The sequence below is a fragment of the Platichthys flesus genome, chromosome 4 (assembly GCF_949316205.1).
Source record: "Platichthys flesus chromosome 4, fPlaFle2.1, whole genome shotgun sequence".
Taxonomy (NCBI): Eukaryota; Metazoa; Chordata; class Actinopteri; order Pleuronectiformes; family Pleuronectidae; genus Platichthys; species Platichthys flesus.
In genome coordinates, this window is record NC_084948.1 from 1,438,245 (window position 1) to 1,465,518 (window position 27,274).

Below are 27,274 nucleotides of genomic sequence, written 5' to 3' on the forward strand. Positions count from 1 at the left end.
AGATCAAGATCCCCATTATGGTCCATTAATTACTTTTTGAAATATTTCTTTGCACATCTTACAATGTATAAATACAAATAAAATATAAATAAGATGCCATAATGTAAATGATATGAATACTGAGGTAAAGATTAACTTAAGTGTTTTGAGTGAGTATCAAACTCGCCTGCCTTTATGTAACTAAACTAAAACCAAAATAAAACATTTAAAAGTCGGAGACCTGGTGACCAAACGGTGCGTCTGCGTGATGACGTCATGTTTTCATATCGATAGTTACTCGCACTTTCGACAGATCTGATTGTACAGTTTGTAATGAGGGTTTCTTTACTAAATAATATTGCTGCAGTTTTTATATGATACTTTGTAATCATTATTTGCTTTTGTGGAATTAGGTCCTTCAATAAGCATGAATATATATTTATATCTTTTCACGAAAATACCAACTTCAACCGGCTCTCGTATTTACTTCCATTTATAGCCAGTGAGCCAACATGTGAGAGGTTATGTTTTAGACTGACAGTTACGATTCGCATGTCACTTAAAATGTCTAGTCTGTAATTTAAGTACAGAGAAGCGTGTAGACTATACTAACGTTGTTTAGATTGGTATTTGCGTTTCCGGCTTTTGTTAACAGGTGGACGCTAAAGCTAAAGACTGGCATGTCCTCTGTCAGTCACTGTGAGCAATACAAACCCCAGTAGACAACAACAGGATACAAAGCTGAGAGAGGACACCATGTCTACGTTTAAAAGACTGCTATACTTTGTGAAGCACAGGAGCCTTTGGACAAGTGTCCGGAGACATGTCACCACTTGGTCTCCTGTGGGAGCAGCGTTCAATGCCAAGCCTGTCCGGAGACCTGAAATGTTGGGCAAGAGCGTGGTTCGTATTTGTCTTAAATGACTGAAGTATCACAGCACTGCAGCATGTTATACACCATTGTTGTTTTAGTCAGTGGTAACATTGATATGACCCTGTCTGTCTGACTTTTTGTCTCTCTGTCCGTGTGTCTCTCTCTTTGTCCGTTTTTATGTCTGTTTCTCTATCTCTACTCTCTTTCTCTCTGTCTGTCTCTTGGTCTCTCTATCCGTTGGTGTCTCCCTCTCTCCCTGTCTGTCTGTCTCTTCTTGTCTCTGTGTCTGCCTCTCTGTCTGTCTCTCTATCTGTCTCTGTACTTCTCTTTCTGTCTGTCTGTGTTTAACAGGGTTTGTTTGGAGTGCCAGAGCTGAGCTGTCCTGCAGGTTTCCAGATCGCAACCGAGACCTCTCTGAAAAACACGGAGCTGCTGGTGGAAAAAGTTTGTTCTTGTCCTCCAGGTGCCCAAACTGTGAAGTCTTTTGACCAGCTGTCAGATGGGTTGTGTAAAGTGGCCGATCTGGTGAGTTCAATGCCTAAACATGAACAGAAACTGTGCTTTACAACTGTGCAAATACAACAGTGATACTACAGTAATTTTACAGATAGTTTACTTACCCAGTGGAGATTTAGAAAGTTATCCATCAGTATTATCTTGCAGTCATGCTCTGAATAGTTGCTGCAGGTATGTTATAATCAATCCAATACAAACTAGAAAGGCCCAACTGTCTTCTTAAATTCCAACAAGCCTTATACCGTAGGCCACCTTAAGTTTATCAGCTTCACATTGATGGTAATACAGGTTTCTAGCTCTATTTGTTGACCTACAGCCAAATCCCTATGTAACAACATTAAAATCCTCTAGATCTCGATTTTTATTTGGATCTGTCTAGCAGAGCAACTTCTGCTCCTACTCTGTGTTGTGTTGTTAGTTACTGAGGCATACACACAGAAGTTCAGCACAGAAAGAACACACAGTGGAGATGATAAGATAAAGAAGATTGCGCAGATACATCCACACAAAATTCCACACTCTCATAGATATCAACCTTCTAAATATATCAGAATTTTGTCATCAAGATTCAAACGTAATCCTCTGAGAGGTAAAAAATGGAGAGAATTGCCCAATATCTCATAGTGTTAGAAAAAGTGAAAAAAGCCTTGGAATCTGTACCAACATTTAATGGATAATTTTCGAATCCTTACAGCATCCTTTCACTAAGTTTAGTGGTAATATTTATCCAGCATTTTTGTATAATGTTGCTAAATGACAGTAGAGCAAACCAAACATAACCTCCTTGGCTCAGTTAACTATGGTAGTCGCAATAATTTGTGATATGTTTCACAGAGAGCATATAAACAGTCTGGCTGGTTTTGGTCATTATTTTAATGAGCTATAAGTGATGTGTAATTATTCTCACCTCCCCAGGCCGACTTTGTAAAAGTGGCTCATCCAGATCCAGCTTTCCGTGAAGCTGCAGAGAAGACCTGCATAGCGATTGGCACAGTTGTGGAGAAGTAAGAGGCAACATATGTATCTCATCTTCACCTATGTCTTTTATAGCCAAGAATAGTTACCAAGGAACCTATTACATTACACTACTGCAGCAGTATGATTCCTATGTTCATTGAAAGACCACTGTGGGCTTTAGTTTAGACAGATCCTGGAAGCTCTTAAAAGATTGCAAATTGTATATTTTCAGCCTGAACACTAATGTTGAGTTATGCAAGAGTCTGAAGAATTTGCTTGACAACCCAGATGTTGTGGCCCAGCTGGAACCTGAAACAAGGTAACGTTACTACTTATTTAGTTTTATTGTAGAAGCGGTTGGAACAACAATGGATAAAGTATTATCACTTTTCACCATTGTATCAATATCTAATTATGATCTCAAGACGGGCGATTTAAGGTTTAATGTTCCTTGATGTTTCTCTCTAGAAGAGTAGCAGAGTTATTCATGTTCGACTTTGAAATCAGTGGAATTCATCTGGATGACAAACTGGTGAGTTCATCATAAAGTCTGGTTGCTCATACTTCATAATCACCTGTATAAGAAAAGATTATGACGAAAATACATTATAAAAACATCAGTGTACAGTGTCCCAAACCTCTTCCTGGTCTCACATTGTGGTCTTAGACTTCTCCCCCTTTATTTACTGAACCTGTTACTCTTGTCCCTGCAGAGGAAAGAGGCGGTTGCTCTACACGTGAAGCTTTTGGATCTGAGCAATGAGTTTTTGGTCAGCTCTCACATGCCCAACAGAATTGCGAGATCTGTTATTCCTGAACATCTTCACCTGCACTTTGCAAGTGAAGGAAGCTTCATCCAAGTTGGAGGACTGCATGCAGACTCTCCTGATGACTTGGTAGGTGTTTGCGTGGCCGTCTGAATGTTTATCCTCTGTTGTCCAGCAGGTGGCACCTTTACCTTTGTCTCTCATTGCATGAGACTGAAAGTAAAGGCATCAAGATCTGTAAAAATCTTGCAGACTTGTTAATAAATATTCTCTACTCTCTCCTACCTACTCTTACAGTGAGCATTGTTGTAGCTTTAAAATTATAGCCAATAAAATTAATTTCTCTTCACCTTTCTAGTTATTTGCTTTACAATTAGTTATTATATATATAAATGTATATATATATAAGGTAATTTCAACATCTAGTCCTAATTCTAATATCTAATATATAAGATATATTCTAATATCTAATATATTAGAATTAGGACTAGATGTTGAAATTAGAATTAGGACAAGATAAAGTTTCCAACTACCAGTTGATGTAAGCAGGTGTGGCCACTAGCGCATGTTGGGGACATAACTTCAGTTGTGCACCATAGCAACATCAAGTGTTTTGTCTTGTAATCAATAATACAGGCTGAACTTGAGAGTATGCTGACGCTAAAGGTAAATCTGACAGGCTACTGGGTTGTATGGCAATACTATGAAAGCCATGTGGCTTGCTCAGTAGATCAGACATCATTATTTGTATTCTATGCCTTTTTAAACTTAGGGACATAGACATAAATATATGTATATATTTATAGTTTGCTTGTATTTGCTTTTTCAGCTTTGTAACCTATTTAAAGTGTCTGAGCCTTCTGAACATCATTTTATACAGTGTTGAGAGCAGGTTTTACTTATATTTGATATAATCTTACTTTAATAACAGTAATGGCATTATTAAAAATAATAATAATAAATATAAAATAACTAGGGCTACGTTGTAGCACTGACGGGCCCGAGCTCCCGCACTTTGAAGCCTGTTGTGGTTGGTGGAGAGGGCAGTCGATGACCAAGCGCACTTGATGACAAAGCTTATTTCCTGTTGCCAGTAGGTGACGGCATCACTATTATTACTCATAAAGGGCTGTTCAACTAGGGGCTCTGATGTAGCGTGAGCAATTTTGTGTCAATTGGACAATGTAACAACTTAATTTTCACACTGATCAGTAGGTGGCGCAATGACCCTGAACTAATATTTATATATGGAACTGTTCAGGTCAGGATTATGATCATAGGTCAGTAGTTCAGAGCTGGTTGGATAATGCAGAGTTTATTTACAAAGTACTTCCTGTTTCATGGTGAATCAGTAGGTGGCGCTATGAAAGTGAGGGAAATATTGACACATAGAGCTGTTCAGGCTTAGTCTCTGATCATGTGACAAGTTTGGTAGTGATAAGAGTATGCAAAGTGGAGTTATGACAACATTGTGTCCTTTGGCGAAGGTTGATCCTTCGCCGCACCTCAATGTTTACACGGTTTGAGGAAATGTCACAATTCTGACCATGATCCAATGACTTGACTGATCTCTTTTGAGCTGTATAATGTAAAGCAGCCAGGAGCAGTTCATCAAAGTATAAAAACGTGTTGCTTCCTGTAGCCACCAGGGGGCGCGGCGATTTCAAGTCATAATTTCTGTGTAGATGTCATCAGACTGTGTAATACGGCCAAAATGGCCACAAAAGCCAAAATGTTGGCCAATCGTAGTACCGGGGCTGCACTTTAGGGGGCGCTAGTCAGTTGTCTTGCCACGCCCATTCCTTAAAACCATATGAATATCTTTTGGGGGGGGGGGGCTGTTTATACACACATGTAGTTTGTGTGAGATAGAACCCTGAAACACTGAAGTTACAGCAATTTCGTGTTTCACGGCGAGTTGATGAACTTTGATACCATGCCATTACAGTTTTTCTCCATTGCTTTGGCTCATTTCACGAAACAGAAATGACAATCTCAGAGCTCTAAGTGCAATTGGCAAAATAGCCCATATGGTTCAGCACAACTACATAGATCACCTTCAAAAGGTCATATCTCACCCAAAACAGTTAACTCAAGTTTCCAGACCAAATCATTTTCTCATATAAATAGTCAGTGCCCCCAAAATGAAAATTTCCTTCTCGTTTGCTGTGGCTCATCTCTCAGAAAAAGCAGGACATTCTCAAAGCTTTAAATACATTTGCCAAAATAACATAGATGGTTCAGCAAATCTCCATAGCACACCTGCAAAAGGTCATATCTCTCCCAAAACAGCCAACTCATCAGTCAAAACTAAATCCTTTTCTCATACAAATAGTCAGTGGCCCCAAAATGAAAAGTCCCTTTGGCATTGTTTAAACACTACAGGTCAAAATGTTTAGATGTTTTGTCAGTATGGCAGTGGACCATAGAAATATCCCTCATGTGCACATTTCAATCTTGGCTCAGTCCTTGAATGGTCACTGAATGGTTACAATAGATGTTTTCTTTCCAGAATATTATGTGTATCAAACAGAAAAAAGATTTATTCAAGGTTTCACATAAAATATGTTTATTGAACTCATACTGCCATGGAAATTGTTACAGTAATTGCCATACATCATGGTTACAGTAACAGAAATTTGTACAGCACAATATACTGTCAAACAATAAGCACATCAAAACTAAAATTTGGCATAGTGAGATATGACCTTTTGAAGGTGATCTTTGTAGTTGTGCTGAACCATATGGGCTATTTTGCCAATTGCACTTGGAGCTCTGAGAATGTCTTTTCTGTTTCGTGAAATGAGCCAAAGCAATTGAGAAGAACTGTAAACTTACTGTGTGATTGGTGATCAGATGTGTGAAACTCAACCTTGATTACTAAAGTTCTAGTTGCACCTGAAAATTAAGACGATGATCAAAGATATCCTTATTACAGTATATACCATGATGTTTTTCATGGTAATATGTGCCTGTACGATTTTGACAGTGGAGTGAACTATTGTGTAGGTGATGATGTAAACAATGAAATTATGCCAACATGTTCTGCAGAGAACGACCACTTGACTGAGAAGTGACACTCAGTGTTGACCAGCAATATATATTCAATTGGTAATTGGGCTAACTGAAGGCAATTGTACCTAACCGTTTGCAAAGGTGTGCTAAATCATTTGAAATTGTGCAAGCTGTTGGAAATTGTACTTGTCATTGCAAGGATGTGCTAATACAATTGCAATTTGATTAAAGGAATGAGATATTCCAATCTGTTGTGAACAAGTGCCCAGTGGTTTGGAGGTTTGCACGTGTTGTTTTGAGAATGTCATTTCTGTTTCGTGAAATGAGCCAAAGCAATGGAGAAAAACTGTAATATGAAGTTTGACGAAAAGTCACAGTAATCTTAAGCCTAAATTATCTATGTCTTGAGCCAGGACTCTTGTCTTACATGTCTAGTTTGGACTCCATTCGACCGAGATACAGAACCTCGTGTTTTGATGGCGTTTAATTAAACTTTGACGCCACGTTCACACCGTGTGACAGAAAATTGATCTTTCAGTTAGTTTATATCTCCGTCTTGTTGTGATGACACTCATCTCAATTTGAAGTTGATCTGATAAAAGCTCTGGGACAAGTACGTCAAAGTAAAAATATGGAATATGGCCAAAGTGGTCACTAAATGCAAAATGGCGGCTTCCGGCGGCGTTTTTCATAATGCCCCTTGAGACCGTTTTTTTATGACTGGTCACGATACACCTTTGTTTCGATTAATGCTGAAGATTGGTCAATGGGAACCTAGGGGCTGGTTTCAGGGGGCGCTGTTTAGCCATTTTGCAACGCGTGTTATGATTTTCTTAATTTAAGAAAATCATAACACGTTACACAGTACAGGTATAGGTGAAGTAAAAACTGTTCACTGGATCATCAAATGGTCTCAACCTGGCCTGTAACTATTGATCAATAGATTTTTTTAATCATGAATCTTATCCTCTCTATCACCCATAGGTGCGGGAGATTGCTTACAGGATTTACCTCTATCCTAATGCTGACCTGATGAGGTGTCTGGAAGAGCTGCTGGAGTGCAGATACCAAATGGCCAAACTGGTGGGCTACGAGTCGTACGGTCACAGAGCCCTGAAGGGAACGATGGCCAAAACACCAGGTTCATCAATTGTTTTGCTTCAGCATGAGTGTAGTTATCATAAGTCAGTGCTATAGCTGTATTAGTGATACAAGTTTTAACTCATTTTGAATATTTGCCATATAGTAATTCTAAAAGATGACTATAAATGTACGGATATGCAGAAACGTTTTTTCTAAGCTGCTCTTTCTGCGCCTTCGGCCACTGATCAAAGGTAGTTTTACATGCTGCAACTTTATTTTTCATTACCCTTTGCAGAGACTGTGATGAGCTTTCTGCAGTTGTTAACAGACAAGCTGTCAGACAGGTACAGTCTCCTCTTCTAAGCTTGTCTACAGATTGTTGTCATGACCTGATTTTTGTTTTATATCATTATTTTTAATTGGCTGTGTAGTTAAAGACCCCATTAGCTCCCTACTTTCCTTTATCGTTAAGTATAATATAAGTCATATTACTACCTGCAAGTCCCTGCAGGTGTACCTGAGTCCTCGAGCAGTGGCAGCGGGTTGCTTCCAACATTAACTTCGAATAACGAAATTTCAGACAGAACAGCTTTGCATTCACTCGAGAAAACAAAAGTGCAACATCTAAAAAAAAAAAAAATACTTATTTTTCCTGATTTTGTTCTTGCAATTTGACTCAATTGACTAGCTCTATTGTGTGATCCTTGTTTACTGTAGGGTGGGTCTTTTAACACAACAGGACGTCCAAGAGATCTCAGACTCATTATTTGCTTCTTTGTGTTTTTATTAATGTGGATTGTTTGTGCTTGGGATTCCTTAAACACACACGTCAGGTTGCCCCTCGACACTTGAAATTACCCACAGGTGGGAATGTGAGCCTGGCAGCCTGTCCAGGGTGTTTCCCTGCCTTCAGCCAAATGCATGCTGGGATAGGCTCTGCCCCCTCTTTACCCTGAGCAGAGACTTTAGCGTGAAGACCGGAATGAATGCCTCCAGTTAATTAGCTCAGGGCTTGTATTGGTGTTTTTTGTTTTATCTCACAGAACAGCGACAGACTTCAAGATGATGAGTGACATGAAGAAGAAACTCAACCCTCGTAATTCTGTGAGTGATCTCTGTGCATAAATACTCTTTACACACAAGCATATTCTCCTGTTCTCCACTACAACATTATAGAATCCTGAAATATCACAGTTATCTCAGTCAGCATGTTGACAGTATAAAGTGCCTAAAGGTTTAACATGAGCTTTTTAAATATTAATGAGCTTCATGTTGCCTATAAATCGTTTTCCTTAGTTTGATATTGCCTTTGAATAAAGCAGCTCCTGTTGTCATCTTACAGGAGCTCATGCCCTGGGATCATCCGTTCCTCAGCGGTGTCTTGCGTGCTGAAAGGTGGGTGTCTGCCATCTTTATGAGACATATCTTCTAGCCTGCTGTCATTCGATAGAGTTGTCTTGATCAGTGTCTTTGTGACAGTTCTTTATATTCTGGCATAGTACAAAGTGTTATTGTGTGGCATTTTGGGCTGATTCAATGTTGAGCTCTGTTTTACAATGTCCCTTACACAAAGTATTGATATTGAGTTTTGAGTTTCAAAGCATTTGACTGCTACGTCACTACACTCAAGCACACCAACGATCTTTAAAATATAATGTGTAACAATTCTTGATGAAAACATCTCAAATCCATTAGACCTTATCTTTTATATTTTGCCTTTTAATTGCATCAAATCCACTTCACCCATGACTTTAACCTTCTCTGCTATAACTGCCGTGGCAAACATTGATGATGAAGGAATAACACTATACTAGCCAGGTAGCCTGTTTTCAGTTTTTTCCTTCCACTGTTTGTATTGGTCACTCATAATGGATTAACAGTTATTCGTTGCATCATCAGAAACAGCTTTATTGGACATGAGTAAAACTTTGACGCATCATCAGAAACAGCTTTATTGGCCATGTATTCGTACACATACAAGGACATTGAATCCAGTTTTGACATTGCTCTCAATGTACAGAAATAGACAAATAACTGGACAGAGAAGAACAAGGTTCAGCAAAAATCTATCTACTATGTACAAGTATGAAATATATATATATATTAACATAAGACACAACAGCAATGACAATGACATGGAGAAGGAGTGCAATGATGGAGTGCAAAGATGCTAGAATAAATATGGAAAGGTTGTCACAGGATACTTTATGTACATAAGGTAGGTGGAAAATATGTGTATATATATATATATATATATATATATATATATACAGTTGCAATCAGAAATATTCAACCCCCTCACCTTAAAAGACATTATAGTGATGTGGATGAAAGCAAAAAATAATGACAAACAACCTCATTAAACAACAAAAGATATTTGTTGGTACATTTGAGTTATTTTGACAATAGAAGTTGACTTAACTTTGAAGTTCAAATGAAAAATGTAACTCTTTTAACACATGTGCATGTGCAGTATTAGTCAACCTCCAGCTTCACTACTTTGCGTCGCACCCTTTAACTTTTATCACTTCTAACAAACGTTTTCGGTAAGTGTGGGCAATCTTCTTACAGCTCGCGATCGGAATCTTTGCCAATTTTTCACTTACAAAGGCCCATAGCTCAGTGATGTTTCATGGCTTCCGTGCTGCAACTGCCTTCTTTAAATCCCGCCAAAGATTTTCAATCAGATTTAAATCTGCTGACTGAGAAGACCACTCCAGGATCTTTTTCTCAATCAAGCTTTGGCTGACTTGGAGGTGTGCTTGTGATCATTTTCTTGCTGGAAAGTCTAATGATCACCTAGGTTTAATTATTAGGTTGACTTTATTGTTTCGATTATGAGTCCCCTAGAGACCCTCTTACATATTGTACGTTTAACCAGATTAAGATAGAAGTCTGAATAAAACAGTGCCATGTAAGCAGCATTTTCTGATTCATTTACCCAGAATAAGGTCATAATCTGAATAAAAAAGTAATAATCACAATAAGACATGAGACTATTTTGAGGTCACATTATGTAGACAATTATATGTCTTAATCGCATTCTAGCATACTATTGGAGTTTTCAAAGCATTATTTACCACAAGATACGGCAGTTACCAAATGTTTGACGACACATGCTTGGGATTCAAGTGATTTCAGGGAGTTTAGGCTTCTGTATTGTTAAAAACACTCAATGTGAAAAATTTGCATCGAGCATAAAACTACTTCAGGTTGGGGTTTTAAAACTCTGGTGGGAACATTGGATATACAGTGCCTTGCATAAGTATTCACCCCCTTTGGACTTTTCTACATTTTGTCATGGTATAACCACAGATTAAAATTTATTTCATCGTGAGTTTATGTAATGGAACAACACAAAATAGTGCATCATTTGGAAGTGGGGGGAAATATTACATGGATTTCACAATTATTTACAAATAAAAATCTGAAAAGTGTTGAGTGCATATGTATTCACCCCCTTTACTGTGAAACCCCTAACAAAGATCTGGTGCGACCAATTGCATTTACAACTCACATTTGCAAGTCACATAATTAGTAAATAGGGTCCACCTGTCTGCAATTTAACCTCAGTATAAATACACCTGTTCTGTGACGGACTCAGAGTTTGTTGGAGATCATTACTGAACAAACAGCATCATGAAGACCAAGGAGCTCACCTGACCAAACAGGTCAGGGATAAAGTTGTGGAGAAATATGGTAAGGTTATAAAAAAATATCCAGAGCTTTGAACATCTCTCTGAGCACCATAAAATCCATCATAAGAAAATGGAAAGAATATGGCACAACCACAAACCTACCAAGAGGAGGCCGTCCACCCAAACTGAAGAGTCGGACAAGGAGAAAATGAATCAGAGAAGCAACCAGGAGGCCCATGGAGGAGTTGCAGAGATCCACAGCTGAGGTGGGAGAATCTGTTCACAGGACAACTATTAGTCGTCTACTCCACAAATCTGGCCTTTATGGAAGAGTGGCAAGAAGAAAGCCTTTGTTGAAAGGGATCCATAAAAAATCCCGTTTGGAGTTTGCCAGAAGCCATGTGGGAGACACAGCAAACATGTGGAAGAAGGTGCTCTGGTCAGATGAGACCAAATTGAACTTTTTGGCCTCAATGCAAAACGCTATGTGTGGCGAAAACCCAACTCTGCCCATCACCCTGAGCACACCATCCCAACAGTGAAACATGGTGGTGGTAGCATCATGCTGTGGGGATGCTTCTCTTTAACAGGTACAGGGAAACTGGTCAGAATAGAGGGAAAGATGGATGGAGCCAAATACAGGGAAATCCTTGAAGAAAATCTGATGCAGTCTGCAAAAGACTTGAGACTGGGGCGGAGGTTCATCTTCCAGCAGGACAATGACCCTTAACATACAGCCAGGGCTACAAAGGAATGGTTTGGATTAAAGAATGTTAATGTCTTAAAATGGCCCAGTCAAAGCCCAGACCTCAATCCAATAGAGAATCTATGGCAAGACTTGAAGATTGCGGTTCACAGATGGTCTCCATCCAATCTGACTGAGCTTCATCTTTTTTGCCAAGAAGAATGGACAAACCTTTCCATCTCTAGATGTGCAAAGCTGGTAGAGACATACCCCAAAAGACTTGCAGCTGTAATTGCAGCGAAAGGGGGTTCTACCAAGTATTGACACAGGGGGGTGAATACTTATGCACCAAACAGATGTAAACTTTTTTGTTCTCATTATTGTTTGTGTCACAATAAAATTTATTTTGCACCTCCAAAGTACTATGCATGTTTTGTTGATCAAACGGGAAAAGTTTATTTAAGTCTATTTGAATTCCAGTTAGTAACAGTACATAATGGGAAAAAGTCCAAGGGGGGTGAATACTTATGCATGGCACTGTATGACGTAGTTGAGGTATATTGAAATGTCAAATATAGACGTGACATATAAACGAGAATATTAATGGAATATTCTATGAGTAACTCAAGTAAATATTTTCATTCAAATAATTTCTTATTCAGAATAAGACTGTAAACATAGTCACTGTGGCAAAACTGTAGCTCATTTACAGAAGAACTACACATTTTAATCTAATATTTTTCTCTGGCTGTGATGTATTAGGGGGCATGTGATGATCTTTACTCCCTCTCGTTTTTCACCTAATTTGACTTGATCATGTTTTATTTTGTTACTCTTGATGAGATTTCACTTTTCTCCCTCATTATTTAAACCATAAGTCCAACAGAGCACTCGGTTACCTACAGTTTTTCCTTGTTTCAAACACTTTAAAATAGTCAAGTCTTTAAACTGCCGCTAAATGTGGGTGGCGGCATGGCACGAGTGTCTCCAACTTTTTTTTTACAGATATCGGTTATTAATGAACTATACTTTCCCATCCTAGCACTCAACAGAGACTGGTAATATACAGAGCCAAACTTTCTGGAGAAGTTTGAGCTAAATCTTTATTACAGATGATATAGATCCCTCATGTGTCTTTTGGATTAAAGCGGCCACCAAGTTGCGTGTGTGTGCATTACCATGTATCAGTGACTGTTCCCAGGGTTTCCTGAGGAGGAGGAGTACTTATTGTCCTTCACTCTTGTGCTGCCACTCCTCCAGAAAAAGGACGATCCAGTCTTCTCCTGTTTGTGGTTTTGCTTGTTGGCAGGAGATCAAAAAATAAATTAAAGATGCAGTCTGATTGCTGTAAAAATCTAGAGCTGCCTCCATTTTCCAGAAACACACATACACACACACACACGCACACTCACTCGTATGCTGAGAAATCTCACTCACTCAAATACTTTTCTATTAATCCCTTAAATCTTTTGATTTATTGAATCATTTCTTTGAAAAAGCTTAATCACATCATGACACTCAAGATTCCAAACAGCTGCGTCTTGCATCTTTCAATTCTATAATGTATTTTATATTTTTATTAGGTTCAACATAGAGCCCAGTCTGTACAGTCCCTACCTGTCTCTGGGTGCCTGTATGGAGGGTTTGAACAACCTCTTCTCTCAGCTGTACGGTGTTTCTCTGATGTCTGAATATCCCAGTGCTGGAGAGGTGTGGAGCGAGGACGTCCGCAAACTGGTGAATCTCCCTTACACTGCAAACAGTCTGTTATTGCGTTCAGTCTTCATGTTAATGACATTTAAATGCCTCTTTGTAATTTGTTTTATGATTTGATTCTTTGTTGTTGGTTGCAAATACAGTTGCTAAATAGTTTGTGTGTATGTGCTTCTAGGCCGTTGTACACGAGACGGAGGGACTACTGGGATATATCTACTGTGACTTTTTCCACCGTTCAAATAAACCTCACCAGGTTTGCAAACAAACATTCATTAATTTCATCTAAACTTCTCTTCTTACTACCAGTTCTATTTTCGGAAAAAAAAACATACTGATACAACTAAATGTTCTTATTGGAAGAACTATATTAAAAAACAATGATCTAATATTTAATATAATTATTACTATTTTACAGTAAACATGGATCACACAATAGAGCTAGTCAATTGAGTCAAATTGCAAGAACAAAATCAGGAAAAATAAGTATTTTTTTTTTTAGATGTTGCACTTTTGTTTTCTCGAGTGAATGCAAAGCTGTTCTGTCTGATATTTCGTTATTCGAAGTTAATGTTGGAAGCAACCCGCTGCCACTGCTCGAGGACTCAGGTACACCTGCAGGGACTTGCAGGTAGTATTTCATACTCGAAAGTCCCACATTAAACAGGGATGCAATAGGCCATACAGAAATCTAAGCAATCATACTTTCCATACAGGAATAGCAGTAAAAGACATCATATAAGTTGCAGGTTACTGGCTACCAGCTCAATTAGTGAGCTGAATGCAGAGGTTTAAATCCTCCTGCAGCAGTTGTTGGTGCTAACAAGTAAGTAGAAACAGAAAAAAACAATGAAGTGGCACAGTCAGTGATATAGACTGCCGTGTTCTCCGTTCATGTGAATTTTTTTTGGTCAATGCCCCTGCCCACTTCTGGCATCATGTCCACCTCACCCTCCCAGGACTGTCACTTCACCATCCGCGGCGGCCGCTGGTGCGAGGAAGTGGGTCAGTACCAGCTGCCGGTCGTGGTGCTGATGCTAAGTCTTCCCCTACCGTCCAAGAGCGCCCCCACCCTACTCACCCCAGGCATGATGGAGAACCTTTTCCATGAGATGGGGCACGCCATGCACTCCATGCTGGGTCGCACTCGCTACCAGCATGTCACAGGTGAGGTGTGAATACACACAGAACATCCTGGATACTGTAACCTTGGGCAACTAAAAATCTTTTGTCAGATTTACCCACAAATACTTAATGGGGCCTTGATTGTTCACATCATTCATTAGGTTTTATTTAACTCACAGAGGAATTAGAGAACTGAGAACATCCAGCAACGTGGGAGATGATTGATGTTTGACACAGCTCTTTGTCAGAAAATTATGGCTTTGCTGTTCTCAAATGTCACAGATAAGAATGATGTTGCTATAGGTTGTTACATTACAGTTTGGCGTATTGGCCGTGAATTGGAAAGTTGAAAAGCCCTGAGGAGAGGTTTAGATCATCTTCAGGTGCCAAACCTGTTACTTAATACTGTTTCACTTGTCAGATAAAGTTGATGGATTCCTTCACTAGTATCTCTTGATTAAACTGGAGGCTGTTTGGAGAGGTGGTGGACTAGTGGCAAAAAAAATTTACTATAGGCAGAAAAAAAAGACTGGATGGTCTCTGGTTCGACTCCACGGAGTGACAACAAAAACATACCTGGATGGACAACACCTGGATCTGTTAAAAAGTCCAAGAGGACTCTACCTACCCCACTGTCTAAGTGCCTCTGAGCAAGGCACCTTACTCCCCCAACACCTGCTCCCCGGGCGCCGTGCATGGCTGCCCACTGCTCTGTGTGTCGTCCTGTGTTCACAAAATGGGTCAAAGCAGAGGACAAATTTCCCCCCATTTCGATGTTGTGTGTCTGTGCATGTGTGTGGGACCAATAAATGTATCTTGAGATCTTGTTTCTTCAGTGGCAACCATGTTTATGCCAGTTTAGACATGTCGCTCACAACAGTTTCGTTACAGTTAACTTAATGCTGTAGTTATGACTCCATGCCAATGACAGCCAGAGGCATTTGTTTTGGTTGTCTGTCCCATTCATGTGAACACGATACCTCAAGAATACCCTGAAGGATTGTCTTCAAATTTTATACAAATGTTCAGTAGAACTCATGGATGAAATTTTCAGGATTTGGTGTAAAATGTCAAGGTCACTGTGACCTTACAAAACACAATTTTGCCTGATTTCAAATTTGGCATAAATTCACCTAGTTGTGTGGGTGTTCATTTTTGGGAAAATAAAAAAACAGATTTTTGTCATTACACCACAGATATTGAGAGTTTTGTATTGTTGCACTATCTTGTTAAGCAGCCTGCCAAGGCACAGAGTGAGTGCTACGTGTAGTTCAGTATCAACCCAAACATAGGAAGACTGAACTAAGCCATACCTTCCCTTATTTATTTTTTTTCCTTTGTTGTCTCACCTCCAGGAACCAGATGTGCAACAGACTTTGCAGAAGTCCCATCCATCCTCATGGAGTACTTTGCAACTGACTATCGAGTCATCAGCCAGTTTGCACGCCATTATGAAACTGGACAGGTACTAAACTAAACCCTCAAAATTGAGATCCATAAGAAGAAAGATTTGTGTTACTCGATGGCTTTTTTGTCAACTATGTCCATTTCAAGTCATTTTATATATACGTATTATAATCTAATAATGTTGACTTGAATTTTTGATCGCTCTATAGCCTCTACCGCAGAGTATGGTGGCTCGACTGTGTGAGTCAAAGAAGGTATGCGGAGCTGCAGACACCCAGCTGCAGGTACGCCTAATCCTACACTCATTACTGTAAAAATCCGGTCAGATAGTTCGTGAAACTTTTTTTTAATGACAATCCAGAGGATTCGGCCTCGACCTTTCACTGTTAAGGCTCATTTATGCTCAATGTTAGATGCGAAAATGTATGGACCCCTCTTGTGAAGCTTATTGATACGAAGAACACAGATGGAGCGGAACAGTACCTAGATAAATCCTAGGTAGGCAGTGTAGTCAATAGAGAGACAACCCTTAGACACAAGGAAGACATTTAATCAAAGAACTCACAGTGCACGTGTCACAATCTATTGAATGGCCTCACAGATGACTGCAGTTTACAATGGGGTCACTTTCTTCTCTTTTTTAAGAGATACATTATCTCAACTTCCTCCATCACCACCATGTTTTTTCTTGTCAGAAACTCTTGACTCTGTGCTGCCCACTAATGGATGTATTGCTTAACAATCACACGTACGTAAATAGTAGGGCAGATTACAGCAATTTTTCACTGAAATTGTGCAAAATGTGATACAAGCACCAAATTTGGCATGGTGGTTCCCAAGGGTCAACTTAACAAATCTGCCTGACGTGCCATCAAAAAATCCAAGATGGCGGCCATTTTTCAGATGGACGCCAAATGCGTCTGTCGAAAATTGTTTCGCTCATAGAAATGGATGTACTTGATGGATTTCAATGATCTTGGTGTCGATTTCTATGTTTTCCTGCATGCTGATACAAATTTTTCTTCTTTCAAAAAACACAAGTGAATAACTTTGCACTTTTTGGCTTTTGAGATCATTCTTTTTCTGCATTTTCGCTTGCCTGATGAGCGTTTTGCTATTTTTTATGATGATACATGAAGCCTTCTTTAGAAAGGAAGCCTCCTTTTTATGATGATAACTCCTTTAGAAAGGAAGCCTCCTTTCTAAAGGAGTGATTGTTGGCACTACCATGGCACACAGGTGACAATTACTGCTCTGAAACTCAGCATGGGGTTCAGAGAGGCGGGGGTCTAGTGGCAGAAACTTGGACTATGGGCAGAGAAGGTCTCTGGTTCGTCTCTGGTTCGACTCCTAGGAGAGACAACAAAAGACGAACCTGGATTGATCTATCCAAAAATCCAAGAGGATTCTCCCTACCCTGTCTAGTTCCCCTGAGCAAGGCACCTTACTCCCCCAACATCTGCTCCCCGAGCGCCGTACATGGTCGCTCACTGCCCTATGTGTCCTGCACCAGATGGGTCAAAAGCAGAGATAAAATTTCCCTACCTGCCTGAGTGTGCCTTTGCATGTCTGTGCATGTGTTTGGGACTAATAAATGCATTTTAATCTTAATGTCAGCTAAGGAGGAGTGCATCTCATACTTAGTGTCCCAAATGTTGCTTAACCTACCCTACGAACCTGTTAACTATTAAAGGATAAACCTTCTGCCCTGGTCATCAGAACACCAAATGTGAGACTGCATCATGGCAGACCAACTGGACCAAGTGTTGCCTCTGTCAAACAGAGAAGAGCGAATCCCTAACATCTCCACTTGCAAATTTACCATTCTTCCCTAGGATGGATACACCCTCCTAGGGAAGAATATTCCTCAATTTTATGCTGCGAATGCGGTACCGATGGACCCACAGAGGCTTGATGTGTGTTCAGCGGAGACCTCAGAGTCCACAATTCCAGTTCTGGGATCTGGTTTTGGACATGGAGCTGGTCGTGCTCCTGTTGATACGCTCCTTCAGGGAAGGAAACTTCGACCTGTACCTCGAAGCACTCTCAGAACTGATCCCCTACTTCTTCGCAAATAACAATGTAAATCATGCTTGGTGGCTGCCAGTTCATTTGAGAGACATGATGTCTCTTGAGAAACAGCATCAAGATGTAGTCAGAGAGTTTCACAAAGGAAACTTGGTTGTCCACAAGTCCAGAAGTGACTTCTCTGCCATGGCCATTGACCAAGCCCATGAACAGAACAACGCAGCCATCAAGGGTGATTGAGGAGCCATTGGACTAGATTCGGAGATGGATGTTGGCTGGACCTGAAGTGAGCCATCTAGTTGGTGCATATGAGGCTATTTCTGGAGTGAAAGACGCAACCATCAGCACCAAACACCATGAACAGACCTTAAGTGCCCAGACATCTTTCCTTGACAGGGTGGAGGCACTGTTCAGAGTGATAAAAGAGATGGGCAACCCTTTCCAAGAAGAGTCTGCTGATTTGCTGGTGCTGGACACAAAGAACATTGCAGATCCAGATCAAGCTGAACTGGTTGGTAGTCATCACGAGAGAGGCAAGGAGAAGTTCCAGTCATTTATGGAGGCCTTGGAGAATGAAGAAGAATGCACATTCTATCAGCCAATCAAGAATAACAAGGCTTCTTTCTTCAAGCATGAGCAGGTAGCCAGCAGCTCCAAGGAGAAAGTGCTTAAAGATGACTGTCACTTGTTCTCCCGGCTCTTCATCTCCTTCCAAAACAGACAGTGTGACTTGCAAGAATTCTTCAAGTATGAGAACCAGTCAGCACCTGCATCTCTCAGTGACAATGGCAGGCTTCGTATGTGCCAGAAGTCATAGCTAACTGAAATTATTCAGGCACTGGTAACATTGCCTGACAGCGAACCAGAGGGAGACACCATCATCATTGATGGATCAGCGCTCATCAATTCCCTGCCTCCACGCAGCCCAAAGACTTTCGATGACTATGCAAAAGAAGACATCCTTCCAAAAGTCTTTGATGTGTACAAGAAGTCTAGTTTGAAATCTGAAACCAGGTAAAAAAGAAGTCAGGGGATCAGAAGAAGAGTGACTGGTACCAACAGGATCCCAACAAACTGGAGAAGCTTTCTGCGGGATGAAAACAACAAAACTGAGCTCTTCAACTTTCTCGCAGATAAATGTCAGGCTGGAACAACAAGTATGGTCATTGTGACAAAAGGAGAAGATGTCATCAGCAACACAAACAAATCCCTCGATGCTGTGGCCCCATGCTGTCATGAAAAAGCTGATACTCGTATATTTGTACATGGAAGAGATGCAACTGCAGAGGATAGCAAGTCACTTGTCATCTAAGCTGCCATCCCTGGAGAGGCTTGGTCTTCAAAAAATGTGCCAATGCTCGATGGATACCAGTCCATGAGGTTGTTTCTGCAATAGGACCTGAGAAAGCCAGTGGGATCCTGTATTTCCATGCATTCACGGGCTGTGACGTGGTCTCGTCTTTCCATGGGAAGGGAAAGAAATCTGCATGGCTGACTTGGGAAGTCTGTGATGAGGTTTCTGAAACCTTTACAAAACTCAGCAACTGTCCAACAGACGTTTCTGAAGATGACCTGCAGAAGCTGGAGAACTTTGTTGTCGTCATGTATGACAGATCAAGTCCAGCCACCGGTGTTGACGAGGCAAGGCTGAATCTCTTTGCCCATAAGCAGAGGTCCTATGATGCTATCCCACCAACCAGTGCAGCCCTCATGGAACACGCAAAATGCGCTGCTTACAAGGCTGGTATCATATGGGGTCAAGCAACAGTAACCAATCCAGAAGTTGTCAGTCCTGCTGACTGGGGATGGAATCAGAACGGAAACATATGGCAGATCTGTTGGACAACGTTTCCACCTATTGCAGCCAGCTGACCGGAACTGACCCAGTGTTCCTGCAAGAAAGGCTGCAACCGGAGATGCAAATGCTTTCGTTCAGGGCTCACCTGCACTGCACTCTGCAGCTGTCTATGTCAGCTGCATTGATACATATACAGCAGTGAAAGTTGGTGCCAGTGAGTGGGCCACTGTAATAGTTTGCTATGGAAGGACGATTTTTACAGTATTAAGGGTTTTTGTTCATATTTTCGATTTTGTTGAATAACATGTTTCAAATGAATCCAAAGTACAATAATGCAAAATGTGTATATTTAATGTGTAAATAAAGTATTAGGAGTATTATTTGATGTGTTATGTTGTTATTTTATATAAAGTGGTCATTTTCTACCATTTACAGTATTTTAATGCTAGTGAAAGTAAAACAATTAGATTCAACATGCAAGAAAACATAGAGATCAACACCAAGATCATTCAAATCCAACAAGTACATGCATATCTTTAAGCAAAACCATTCTCGGCAGACGCATTCGGCGTCCATCTTGAAAAATGGCCGCCAAGTTGGAATTTTGAATGGCACGTCAGGCAGATTTGTTAAGTTGACCCTTGGGAACCACCATGCCAAATTTGGTGCTTGTATCACATTTGGCACGATTTTTCTATTATCTGCCCCACTAAAAGGACTCATCAACGTATGAAGGCAGTGATGGTTACATAGATAGAAATGGAAGAAAATAATCACTTTTCATACAAGCAGCATAAATGAGCCTTAAATATTATTTTTGAAAACTCAGGTCTCTCCTTAAAAGCTGTGAATATGGCTAGGAAATGAGGTGATAAATGCATTACATTACAGATATAACCTATTCACTGAGGAAAAGAGCATTGTTTGAGCTTCAGCTTCAATGTCTCTTAAAGTCATGACAGAAAGCAGAAGATTCAATGTTTTCATAATGAACATTCCTTTAAGGTCAAGAGCCTCCAGAGCTTTAAGGATGAAGGATGCAGAAACATTACTTAACATAAACATTTAACAGCAGCTAGTAGTTGAAGAGGTTAAACAAACTTTTTCTTTTTAGTGCTTATGAAACCACAACCAATTAATTGTTCTTAAATTCATTATAGAGGTTAAATAAAGCAATGAGCATTTTATAATTTTATTACAATACTGCTGTCGCTAATTTTGTTTCCCTCTTCATCTTTGTTTAGTTAAACATATACTGTATTTGCAGGACTGATTCAGTAGCAAGTGTGATTTGTGTTGTTTTTCTTACTGGACAGATTTTCTACGCAGTCTTGGACCAGATCTATCACAGCAAACCCCAAAACTGCTCCACCACGGATATCCTGAAAGATATGCAGGAGAAATTCTATGGCTTGCCTTATACTCCCAATACGGTAAAGAAGCTGCTCATAATTCTTATATCATTAGATCAGTTTGAGAGTTCGAGGTTGTTGATGATTTGGGGAAAGTTCTGCTCATGATTCCATGATGACTCTCGTTTCACTACCCATTTGATCTTCTTTAGCGCTCTACTCTCCTACTTTTCTTTCCCTATGCTTTTATACCTTTTACCCTGGCTCAGCAGAATTTAAGGGATTAGTCTTTTTTTTTAAGCCCTGCTAAAATAACAAAGCAGAGGTATACTTTGAAAGACCTCTCCCCGGGGGAAATATCTGATAGGGGAGAGCGGCCTAATATGGGACATTTTTTACATTTGCTCCCCTCTAGGCGAGCTAAAATGCTATATCAGTAAAATGTATCCATTTCTCATTAATTCAGAATGTTTTCTAGCAATGGAAATGATCAGAATGTCTTCAGGACAAAGGGCAGTGAAAATATGATTGTTTTTAAAAGTGAGACAGTAACAGAATCATGGGGATTGGTCAATTAAGCACATTTATGATTATTATGATTCATGTGATCTCTTGCACACCCTAGCTTACCTGCACATTGTTTCTCTATCCAATTGGCAGGGACGGGGATATTGTTTTTCTCTGCGTATTCAAATGCCAGTTGACGGCACTTAACTGGAGCAAGGCCATGGAACTGGTCAGTTAGTTGTTTCAAGTGTTTGGCAAGCTCCTCCTCCATTTCATCTGTGAATATTCTCTTTACCTCAGCTACTGCACCCCAGGCTACTGATTTTACTTTCCCTTTCTCTTTTTTCTTTATGAATCTTTTGAGGGTTGTCTTATCAATATTTCTATCCCAGCTTTTCTTAGGGACTTCTTTCCTTCCATGACCTAGGGATTTTTGGCCCCTGGTTGTCTTCCTGATGTATAGTTTCTTGGCATGATGGTTTTTCTACAATGTTGATGACATTAAAGATATAACATATATAATGTAATATAACACTAAAATTGTCTCACTTTACCCCACAGCATTTGTCCCACTTTACCCCACAGCCACCATTTTAGAAAAAACATCTCTTAGCAATTCAGGCTAATCTTCAGCTAGCATCAATCACATGGTTTTTTATGTCGGACATTCATCAACATGTATAATATAAGTTTTTCTACCTGAATCAATTTGTTTTGACACAACAGTTGATTAAGTTCAAAGTCAGAAAATTTACTTTTACATGCAAAAAAAAAAAAAATTCTGAAAAAAAAACATACTTTCCACAGCAACAGCACCAACTTCTCCTTCATGGCAAGGGGGGAATGGGAGGGCGTGAAAACATAATGGTCACATGACCACAAATGTGTTCCGTTGCCTAGATAAGGGGGGTGTCTGACATTACCTGATGTCCCACATTAACGAAAAACCTCCATTTCCCCCACTTTTACAGCTGTGGGCGTGGGGATGAGGATCATGGAATTCATGAGATTCATGGAAACGCAGCAGAGGAAAAGTTTCCACAGTAAAGCAAATGTTATAGTGGTTAATAGGTTACTGAGAGCCACGGATTATAAACATAGGGTGACGCTGACATGTGTATAGTTTATAGAGCAGGGCTATGAGGTCCGGCTGCGCACTGAGAGAGAGGATCAGCTGTGAGTAACACAAACCCCATGCTCACCCTTGAGTTGAGGATAATATTTGGAAATAAATGGCAGAAAGCAAAATGTTCTATTGACTGTGTTGACATTTCTGTAATCTGTGATTCTTGGTTTTAGGACCAAGTGTTTGTTCCTCTCTTTTTTTGAATGCAAGTGCCTGCTCACAGTGACTATATTTACATGTGCAGTAATCTCTAAAACAGATTCTACATGTGAATATACAGAATACAGGACAGGATTTTGGGGCCATAAGCCTTCTCGTTTCTATTTCTAGTTTTATTTATCATGTATGTGTAACCGGTCTCTCTCTGGTGGTGATTTGCTCTGCGTTGTGTCTAAAAATGGATGACCAGGACTTGTTCTTTTCTTGACACTGGACTTTTATTTCTGTTCAGAGGTTCAGCAAAAGAACAGAAAACATTCATCATTTGGTCACATGCCGGTCTCCGCCAGATCTAGAACATTCTCGTGTATAATAAAACCAAAAAGACCTATATAAGAAATAATAAGTTCCAATTTAGTCAAAGTATTCCTAAAAATAAATAACAAAACTATAATTTACAATTACCTTTGAATGTCTCACATTCAATCAAACACATCATTAAAATAATCAAATCTTATATTTCCAAAATCAACACGAGTCTTATGCAACAAAACATACCTGTTCAGAGGTTCAGCAAAAGAACAGAAAACATTCATCATTTGGTCACATGCCTAACAAAAGAAAAACACAGTTCAGAAGGCATTCTTCAGGACACAAAATGACGGACACCTACGCACTTACACAAGCAAGCTAGCAAACTTAATACATTTATGCTAGCTTGCTGTTACACTCTGAACTAACTCAAAAATGAAAATAAACCATAAAAGAATGAAGGAACTCGACTAATATGATCGTATGAAACACATGACACATTTTAAACAACTTACAGATTACTTAAATTACAAACTTTACACATTAGTGTCTCGCTGTAAACGATACGTACCGGTCTCCGCCAGATCTAGAACATTCTGGTGAAAACCGGGAGGATAAATACAAAAGCCACTCGCGACCAACAGAGGGCGCCAAACACATGTAAAACACACAGTACAAAATCATTAATTAACAAAAACAGAAGGATTTCTGGCGGAATTAAATAATACTTATAATACATGCAACATATGTGCAGGCTTTGGCTGCCCGCAGGTAAACAGTACATGTTGAGAGCAGAAGAGCTGGAACACATTGACCGAAATGCATTGGCTTTTTAATTTAATTTATTAGTCAAAATTCCATGTACCGCATGTAAATTCCACACACTGTATTATTCACAAAGAATCTCTTGCAAGCAAAACAATTGAACCAAAGCATAGTCATATTCTTGACATTTCGATAAAAATGGTCAACTACATAAAAACACGTCCACTCAATATCAGACTTGCTCTTGCAGGGAAATGTGCTGAGCCGGCTGTATGAACTGCGGGACGAGGTGCGCATATTTCTGATGCAGCATGAATCCCAGCTCAGTGACCACCTCATTGACCCTGACTGGTTAAAAAGGCTGTCGGACTTGTGCGTAAATACGTTCTGAGCCCTGGTATCCTTAAAGAATAAAAACAGAGCACAGCTCAACGTGGAGAATGATATCTGAGTCGCCGTCTCCAAAATAAAGCAGAGAATGGACTTGCTCTGCTCCATGCATATTGCCATCCTATCTCATTATTGAGTTTAAGAAATTAAATTAATATGTTTAGGCTAAAATAAATAACCCTAAAGTTTTTGCAAATGGCAGCAATAAGGTGTCTGCTGCTCGTTATGCATACAGACGCGCACAGACATCACCTGCGCACTTTTTTTATATTTACAGCATATGCTCACTCAGCCCTGCTGTTTATACAGGGAGTGTCCCTGTATTCTGGTTATATTCTATTTCTTAAATTGCTATAAAATAATATCATGGCTGTAAGGCTGTTGTTCTTTTGTGTTGTATTAATGCCCGTGTTTGCATAGGCCTAATAGTGCTTGTGTCTGGCTGTGCGCAACATTATATGTGTGTGCACGCTGCACACACGCTGGCGCGTCTTGCTGCCGCTACTCACCGGCTGTTCTTATTGTTCTATTGTGTTTAGTAAGCTCATCTGGCTTCTCGGTTAAAATGTTGTCCGCCAAGTTTATACTTTCGTCGGCACTCGCCTGGAATACATTGTCGATATTCCACCGACCTGTGGCTGGTCTTCTCCAGTACTCGGCTGCCGAGCTCCTCCGGCTCCGTTCCCACCTGTTTGAGCCTCCGCCTGCGGTGCTGCGCCCTCGGGATGTCATTCTCCTGCACCGCCGAAAATACATTCACCGTGGCTCCTGCCGGAACTTCCATACGGACAACTCCAAACCAATAAAATCCTTCTGGTCCTCCACTCGTCGCCCTCCGAGAAACACCAGCTGCCGCCGGGTTGATCCCAGCTTGCTAGCCAGCCTACCGAGGTCGGCTAGCACTACTGTCCATAATGACAACTCCACCATCAACTTCGGGCTTCTGAACATCCGCTCACTCACGAGCAAAGGCCATATTGTCCAGGACTACTTCACCGACCGCAAGTATGACTTTTTCTGTTTGACAGAGACGTGGCAGCAGCCAAATGACTTTTCGCAGCTCAACGACGCTACCCCTCCTGGGTTTGTTTACATCTCGCAACCCCGTGGCTCAGGTCGCGGCGGAGGACTCGCGATAATTCACCGCGAGATTTGGAAAGTGATTCCCGTCTCTGTCCCTGCATCCAGCTCATTTGAGTGCATTGTCTGTAAACTACCTGGCCCTACTCCCACCATTGTGGCCACCGTTTACCGTCCACCTAGGCCCCACTCTGAGTTTTTTAAATGACATTGCTGCTCTACTCGCCCATCTCTCCACTCTCTCCCCTAATGTGATTATGCTTGGCGATTTCAACATCCACCTGGACAACACCACTCTCCCCCTCACCTGTGACTTCTCATCCTGCCTCGAGAGCTCTGGTTACCGCATTTTCACTGATTTCCCTACCCACATCAAAGGTCACACACTGGACTTAATATGTTGCGCTGGTCTCACTCCCTCCAACTGCACAGCTGATCCACTCCCCATCACTGACCACTTCCTCCTTTCATTCAATGTCACACTCCGCCTCTCCATGACCAAGCCACCACGTCTCATCTCATTCCGTAATATCAAGGCCATAAATCTTCAAACCCTATCCTCCACCATCGCTTCTATACCGGACCCGGACTACTCCTCCTCCCCTGATGAGCTGGTTCTCCACTACAATACCTCGCTCACTTCCATTCTCAACTCCCTCGCTCCTGTTAAAACTCGGTCTGTCTCATTCACCCATTCTGCCCCTTGGTTCACCCCTGAACTCCGTTCCATCAAGTCCAAAGGACGTCAACTTGAGCGTCTCCACAAAAAGACTGGTCTCACTGTCCACCATGACATGTACAAAAATCATATCTTACAGTATAAGGACTCTATCGCTTCTGCCAAATCCACTTATTATTCCAGTCTTATTTGTTCCAACCATGGCAACTCCAAGGCACTCTTTTCACTCCTCAACAAAATCCTTCAACCCCCAGATCTCCTACCCCCCCACCTGTACTCTTCGGACACATGTGACTCCCTTCTTCAGTTTTTTAATCAGAAAGTTAAAAAAATTCACCAGCACTTGAGCCCCACTCCCTCACTTGCCCCCTCCTCTGAACCTCTCCCCTACAGTCTGCCATTTTCCTCCTTCTATCTCCCTGATCCCTCTGCTATCTCTGATCTCATCTGTAAATCAAATCACCATCCACATGCCAGTTAGATCCCCTACCTACTGCCCTGGTCATATCCTGCCTCCCCTCACTGCTCCCTCTAATTGCTGCTATCATCCACTCCTCTCTCACTACTGGTTCATTTCCCGCACCCCTCAAAACGGCTGCTGTCTCCCCAATCCTCAAAAAACCTGGTTCAGATCCCAACAACTTTAATAACCTCTGCCCCATCTCCAACCTATCTTTCATCTCCAAAATACTTGAGAAAACCGTTGCTTCTCAACTCCATTCCCATCTATCTCAAAACAGTTTATATGAACAGTTCCAATCTGGTTTCCGTCCCCGCCATAGCACTGAAACGGCCCTTCTGAAAATCACCAACGACCTCCTTATTGCAGCTGATTCCGGTTTACTATCCATCCTCATCCTCCTTGACCTGAGTGCGGCCTTCGACACAATCTCCCACACCATCCTCCTCAACAGATTATCCTCCATCGGCATCACTGGCATCCCCCTTGACTGGTTCCACTCCTATCTCTCAGACCGCACTCAGTTCATCCAACTCAAATCCTTCCGTTCCCAACCGTCCCCTGTCTCCCCTGGTGTTCCCCAGGGCTCTGTCCTGGGTCCCCTCCTTTTCATTACTTACCTCCTTCCCCTTGGCCTTATTTTCCGTAAATTCAATATTCTTTTTCATTGCTACGCGGATGACACCCAGCTCTACCTCTCCACTAAGCCCAACTCCATTCTTCCTCCCTCATCCTTGACAGATTGCCTTTCTGCACTTCATACCTGGTTCAAACTTCCTCAAACTTAACAGTGATAAAACCGAAATCCTCTTAGTCGGTACTAAATCCACTCTACTGAAAGTTGACAGTTTTTCCCTCT

At 40.8% G+C, this 27,274-nt stretch overlaps 1 protein-coding gene across 1 annotated transcript in view; it reads left to right on the plus strand.

Annotated features, from left to right (window-relative positions):
• The first annotated feature begins 463 nt into the window (after positions 1 to 463).
• LOC133951479 (mitochondrial intermediate peptidase-like) overlaps positions 464 to 27,274 on the plus strand; it is a 42,879-nt gene continuing 16,068 nt past the window's right edge. Inside the window, exons 1-16 of the mRNA XM_062385431.1 lie at positions 464 to 882; positions 1,205 to 1,378; positions 2,285 to 2,373; positions 2,559 to 2,645; positions 2,795 to 2,858; positions 3,040 to 3,222; positions 7,093 to 7,249; positions 7,487 to 7,535; positions 8,235 to 8,295; positions 8,534 to 8,586; positions 13,098 to 13,251; positions 13,406 to 13,483; positions 14,187 to 14,394; positions 15,708 to 15,817; positions 15,969 to 16,043; positions 20,902 to 21,018. Of these exons, the coding sequence (XP_062241415.1) occupies positions 736 to 882; positions 1,205 to 1,378; positions 2,285 to 2,373; positions 2,559 to 2,645; positions 2,795 to 2,858; positions 3,040 to 3,222; positions 7,093 to 7,249; positions 7,487 to 7,535; positions 8,235 to 8,295; positions 8,534 to 8,586; positions 13,098 to 13,251; positions 13,406 to 13,483; positions 14,187 to 14,394; positions 15,708 to 15,817; positions 15,969 to 16,043; positions 20,902 to 21,018 (1,806 nt within the window). The 5' untranslated portion in view covers positions 464 to 735. The remainder of the gene's footprint in view (positions 883 to 1,204; positions 1,379 to 2,284; positions 2,374 to 2,558; positions 2,646 to 2,794; positions 2,859 to 3,039; positions 3,223 to 7,092; positions 7,250 to 7,486; positions 7,536 to 8,234; positions 8,296 to 8,533; positions 8,587 to 13,097; positions 13,252 to 13,405; positions 13,484 to 14,186; positions 14,395 to 15,707; positions 15,818 to 15,968; positions 16,044 to 20,901; positions 21,019 to 27,274) is intronic.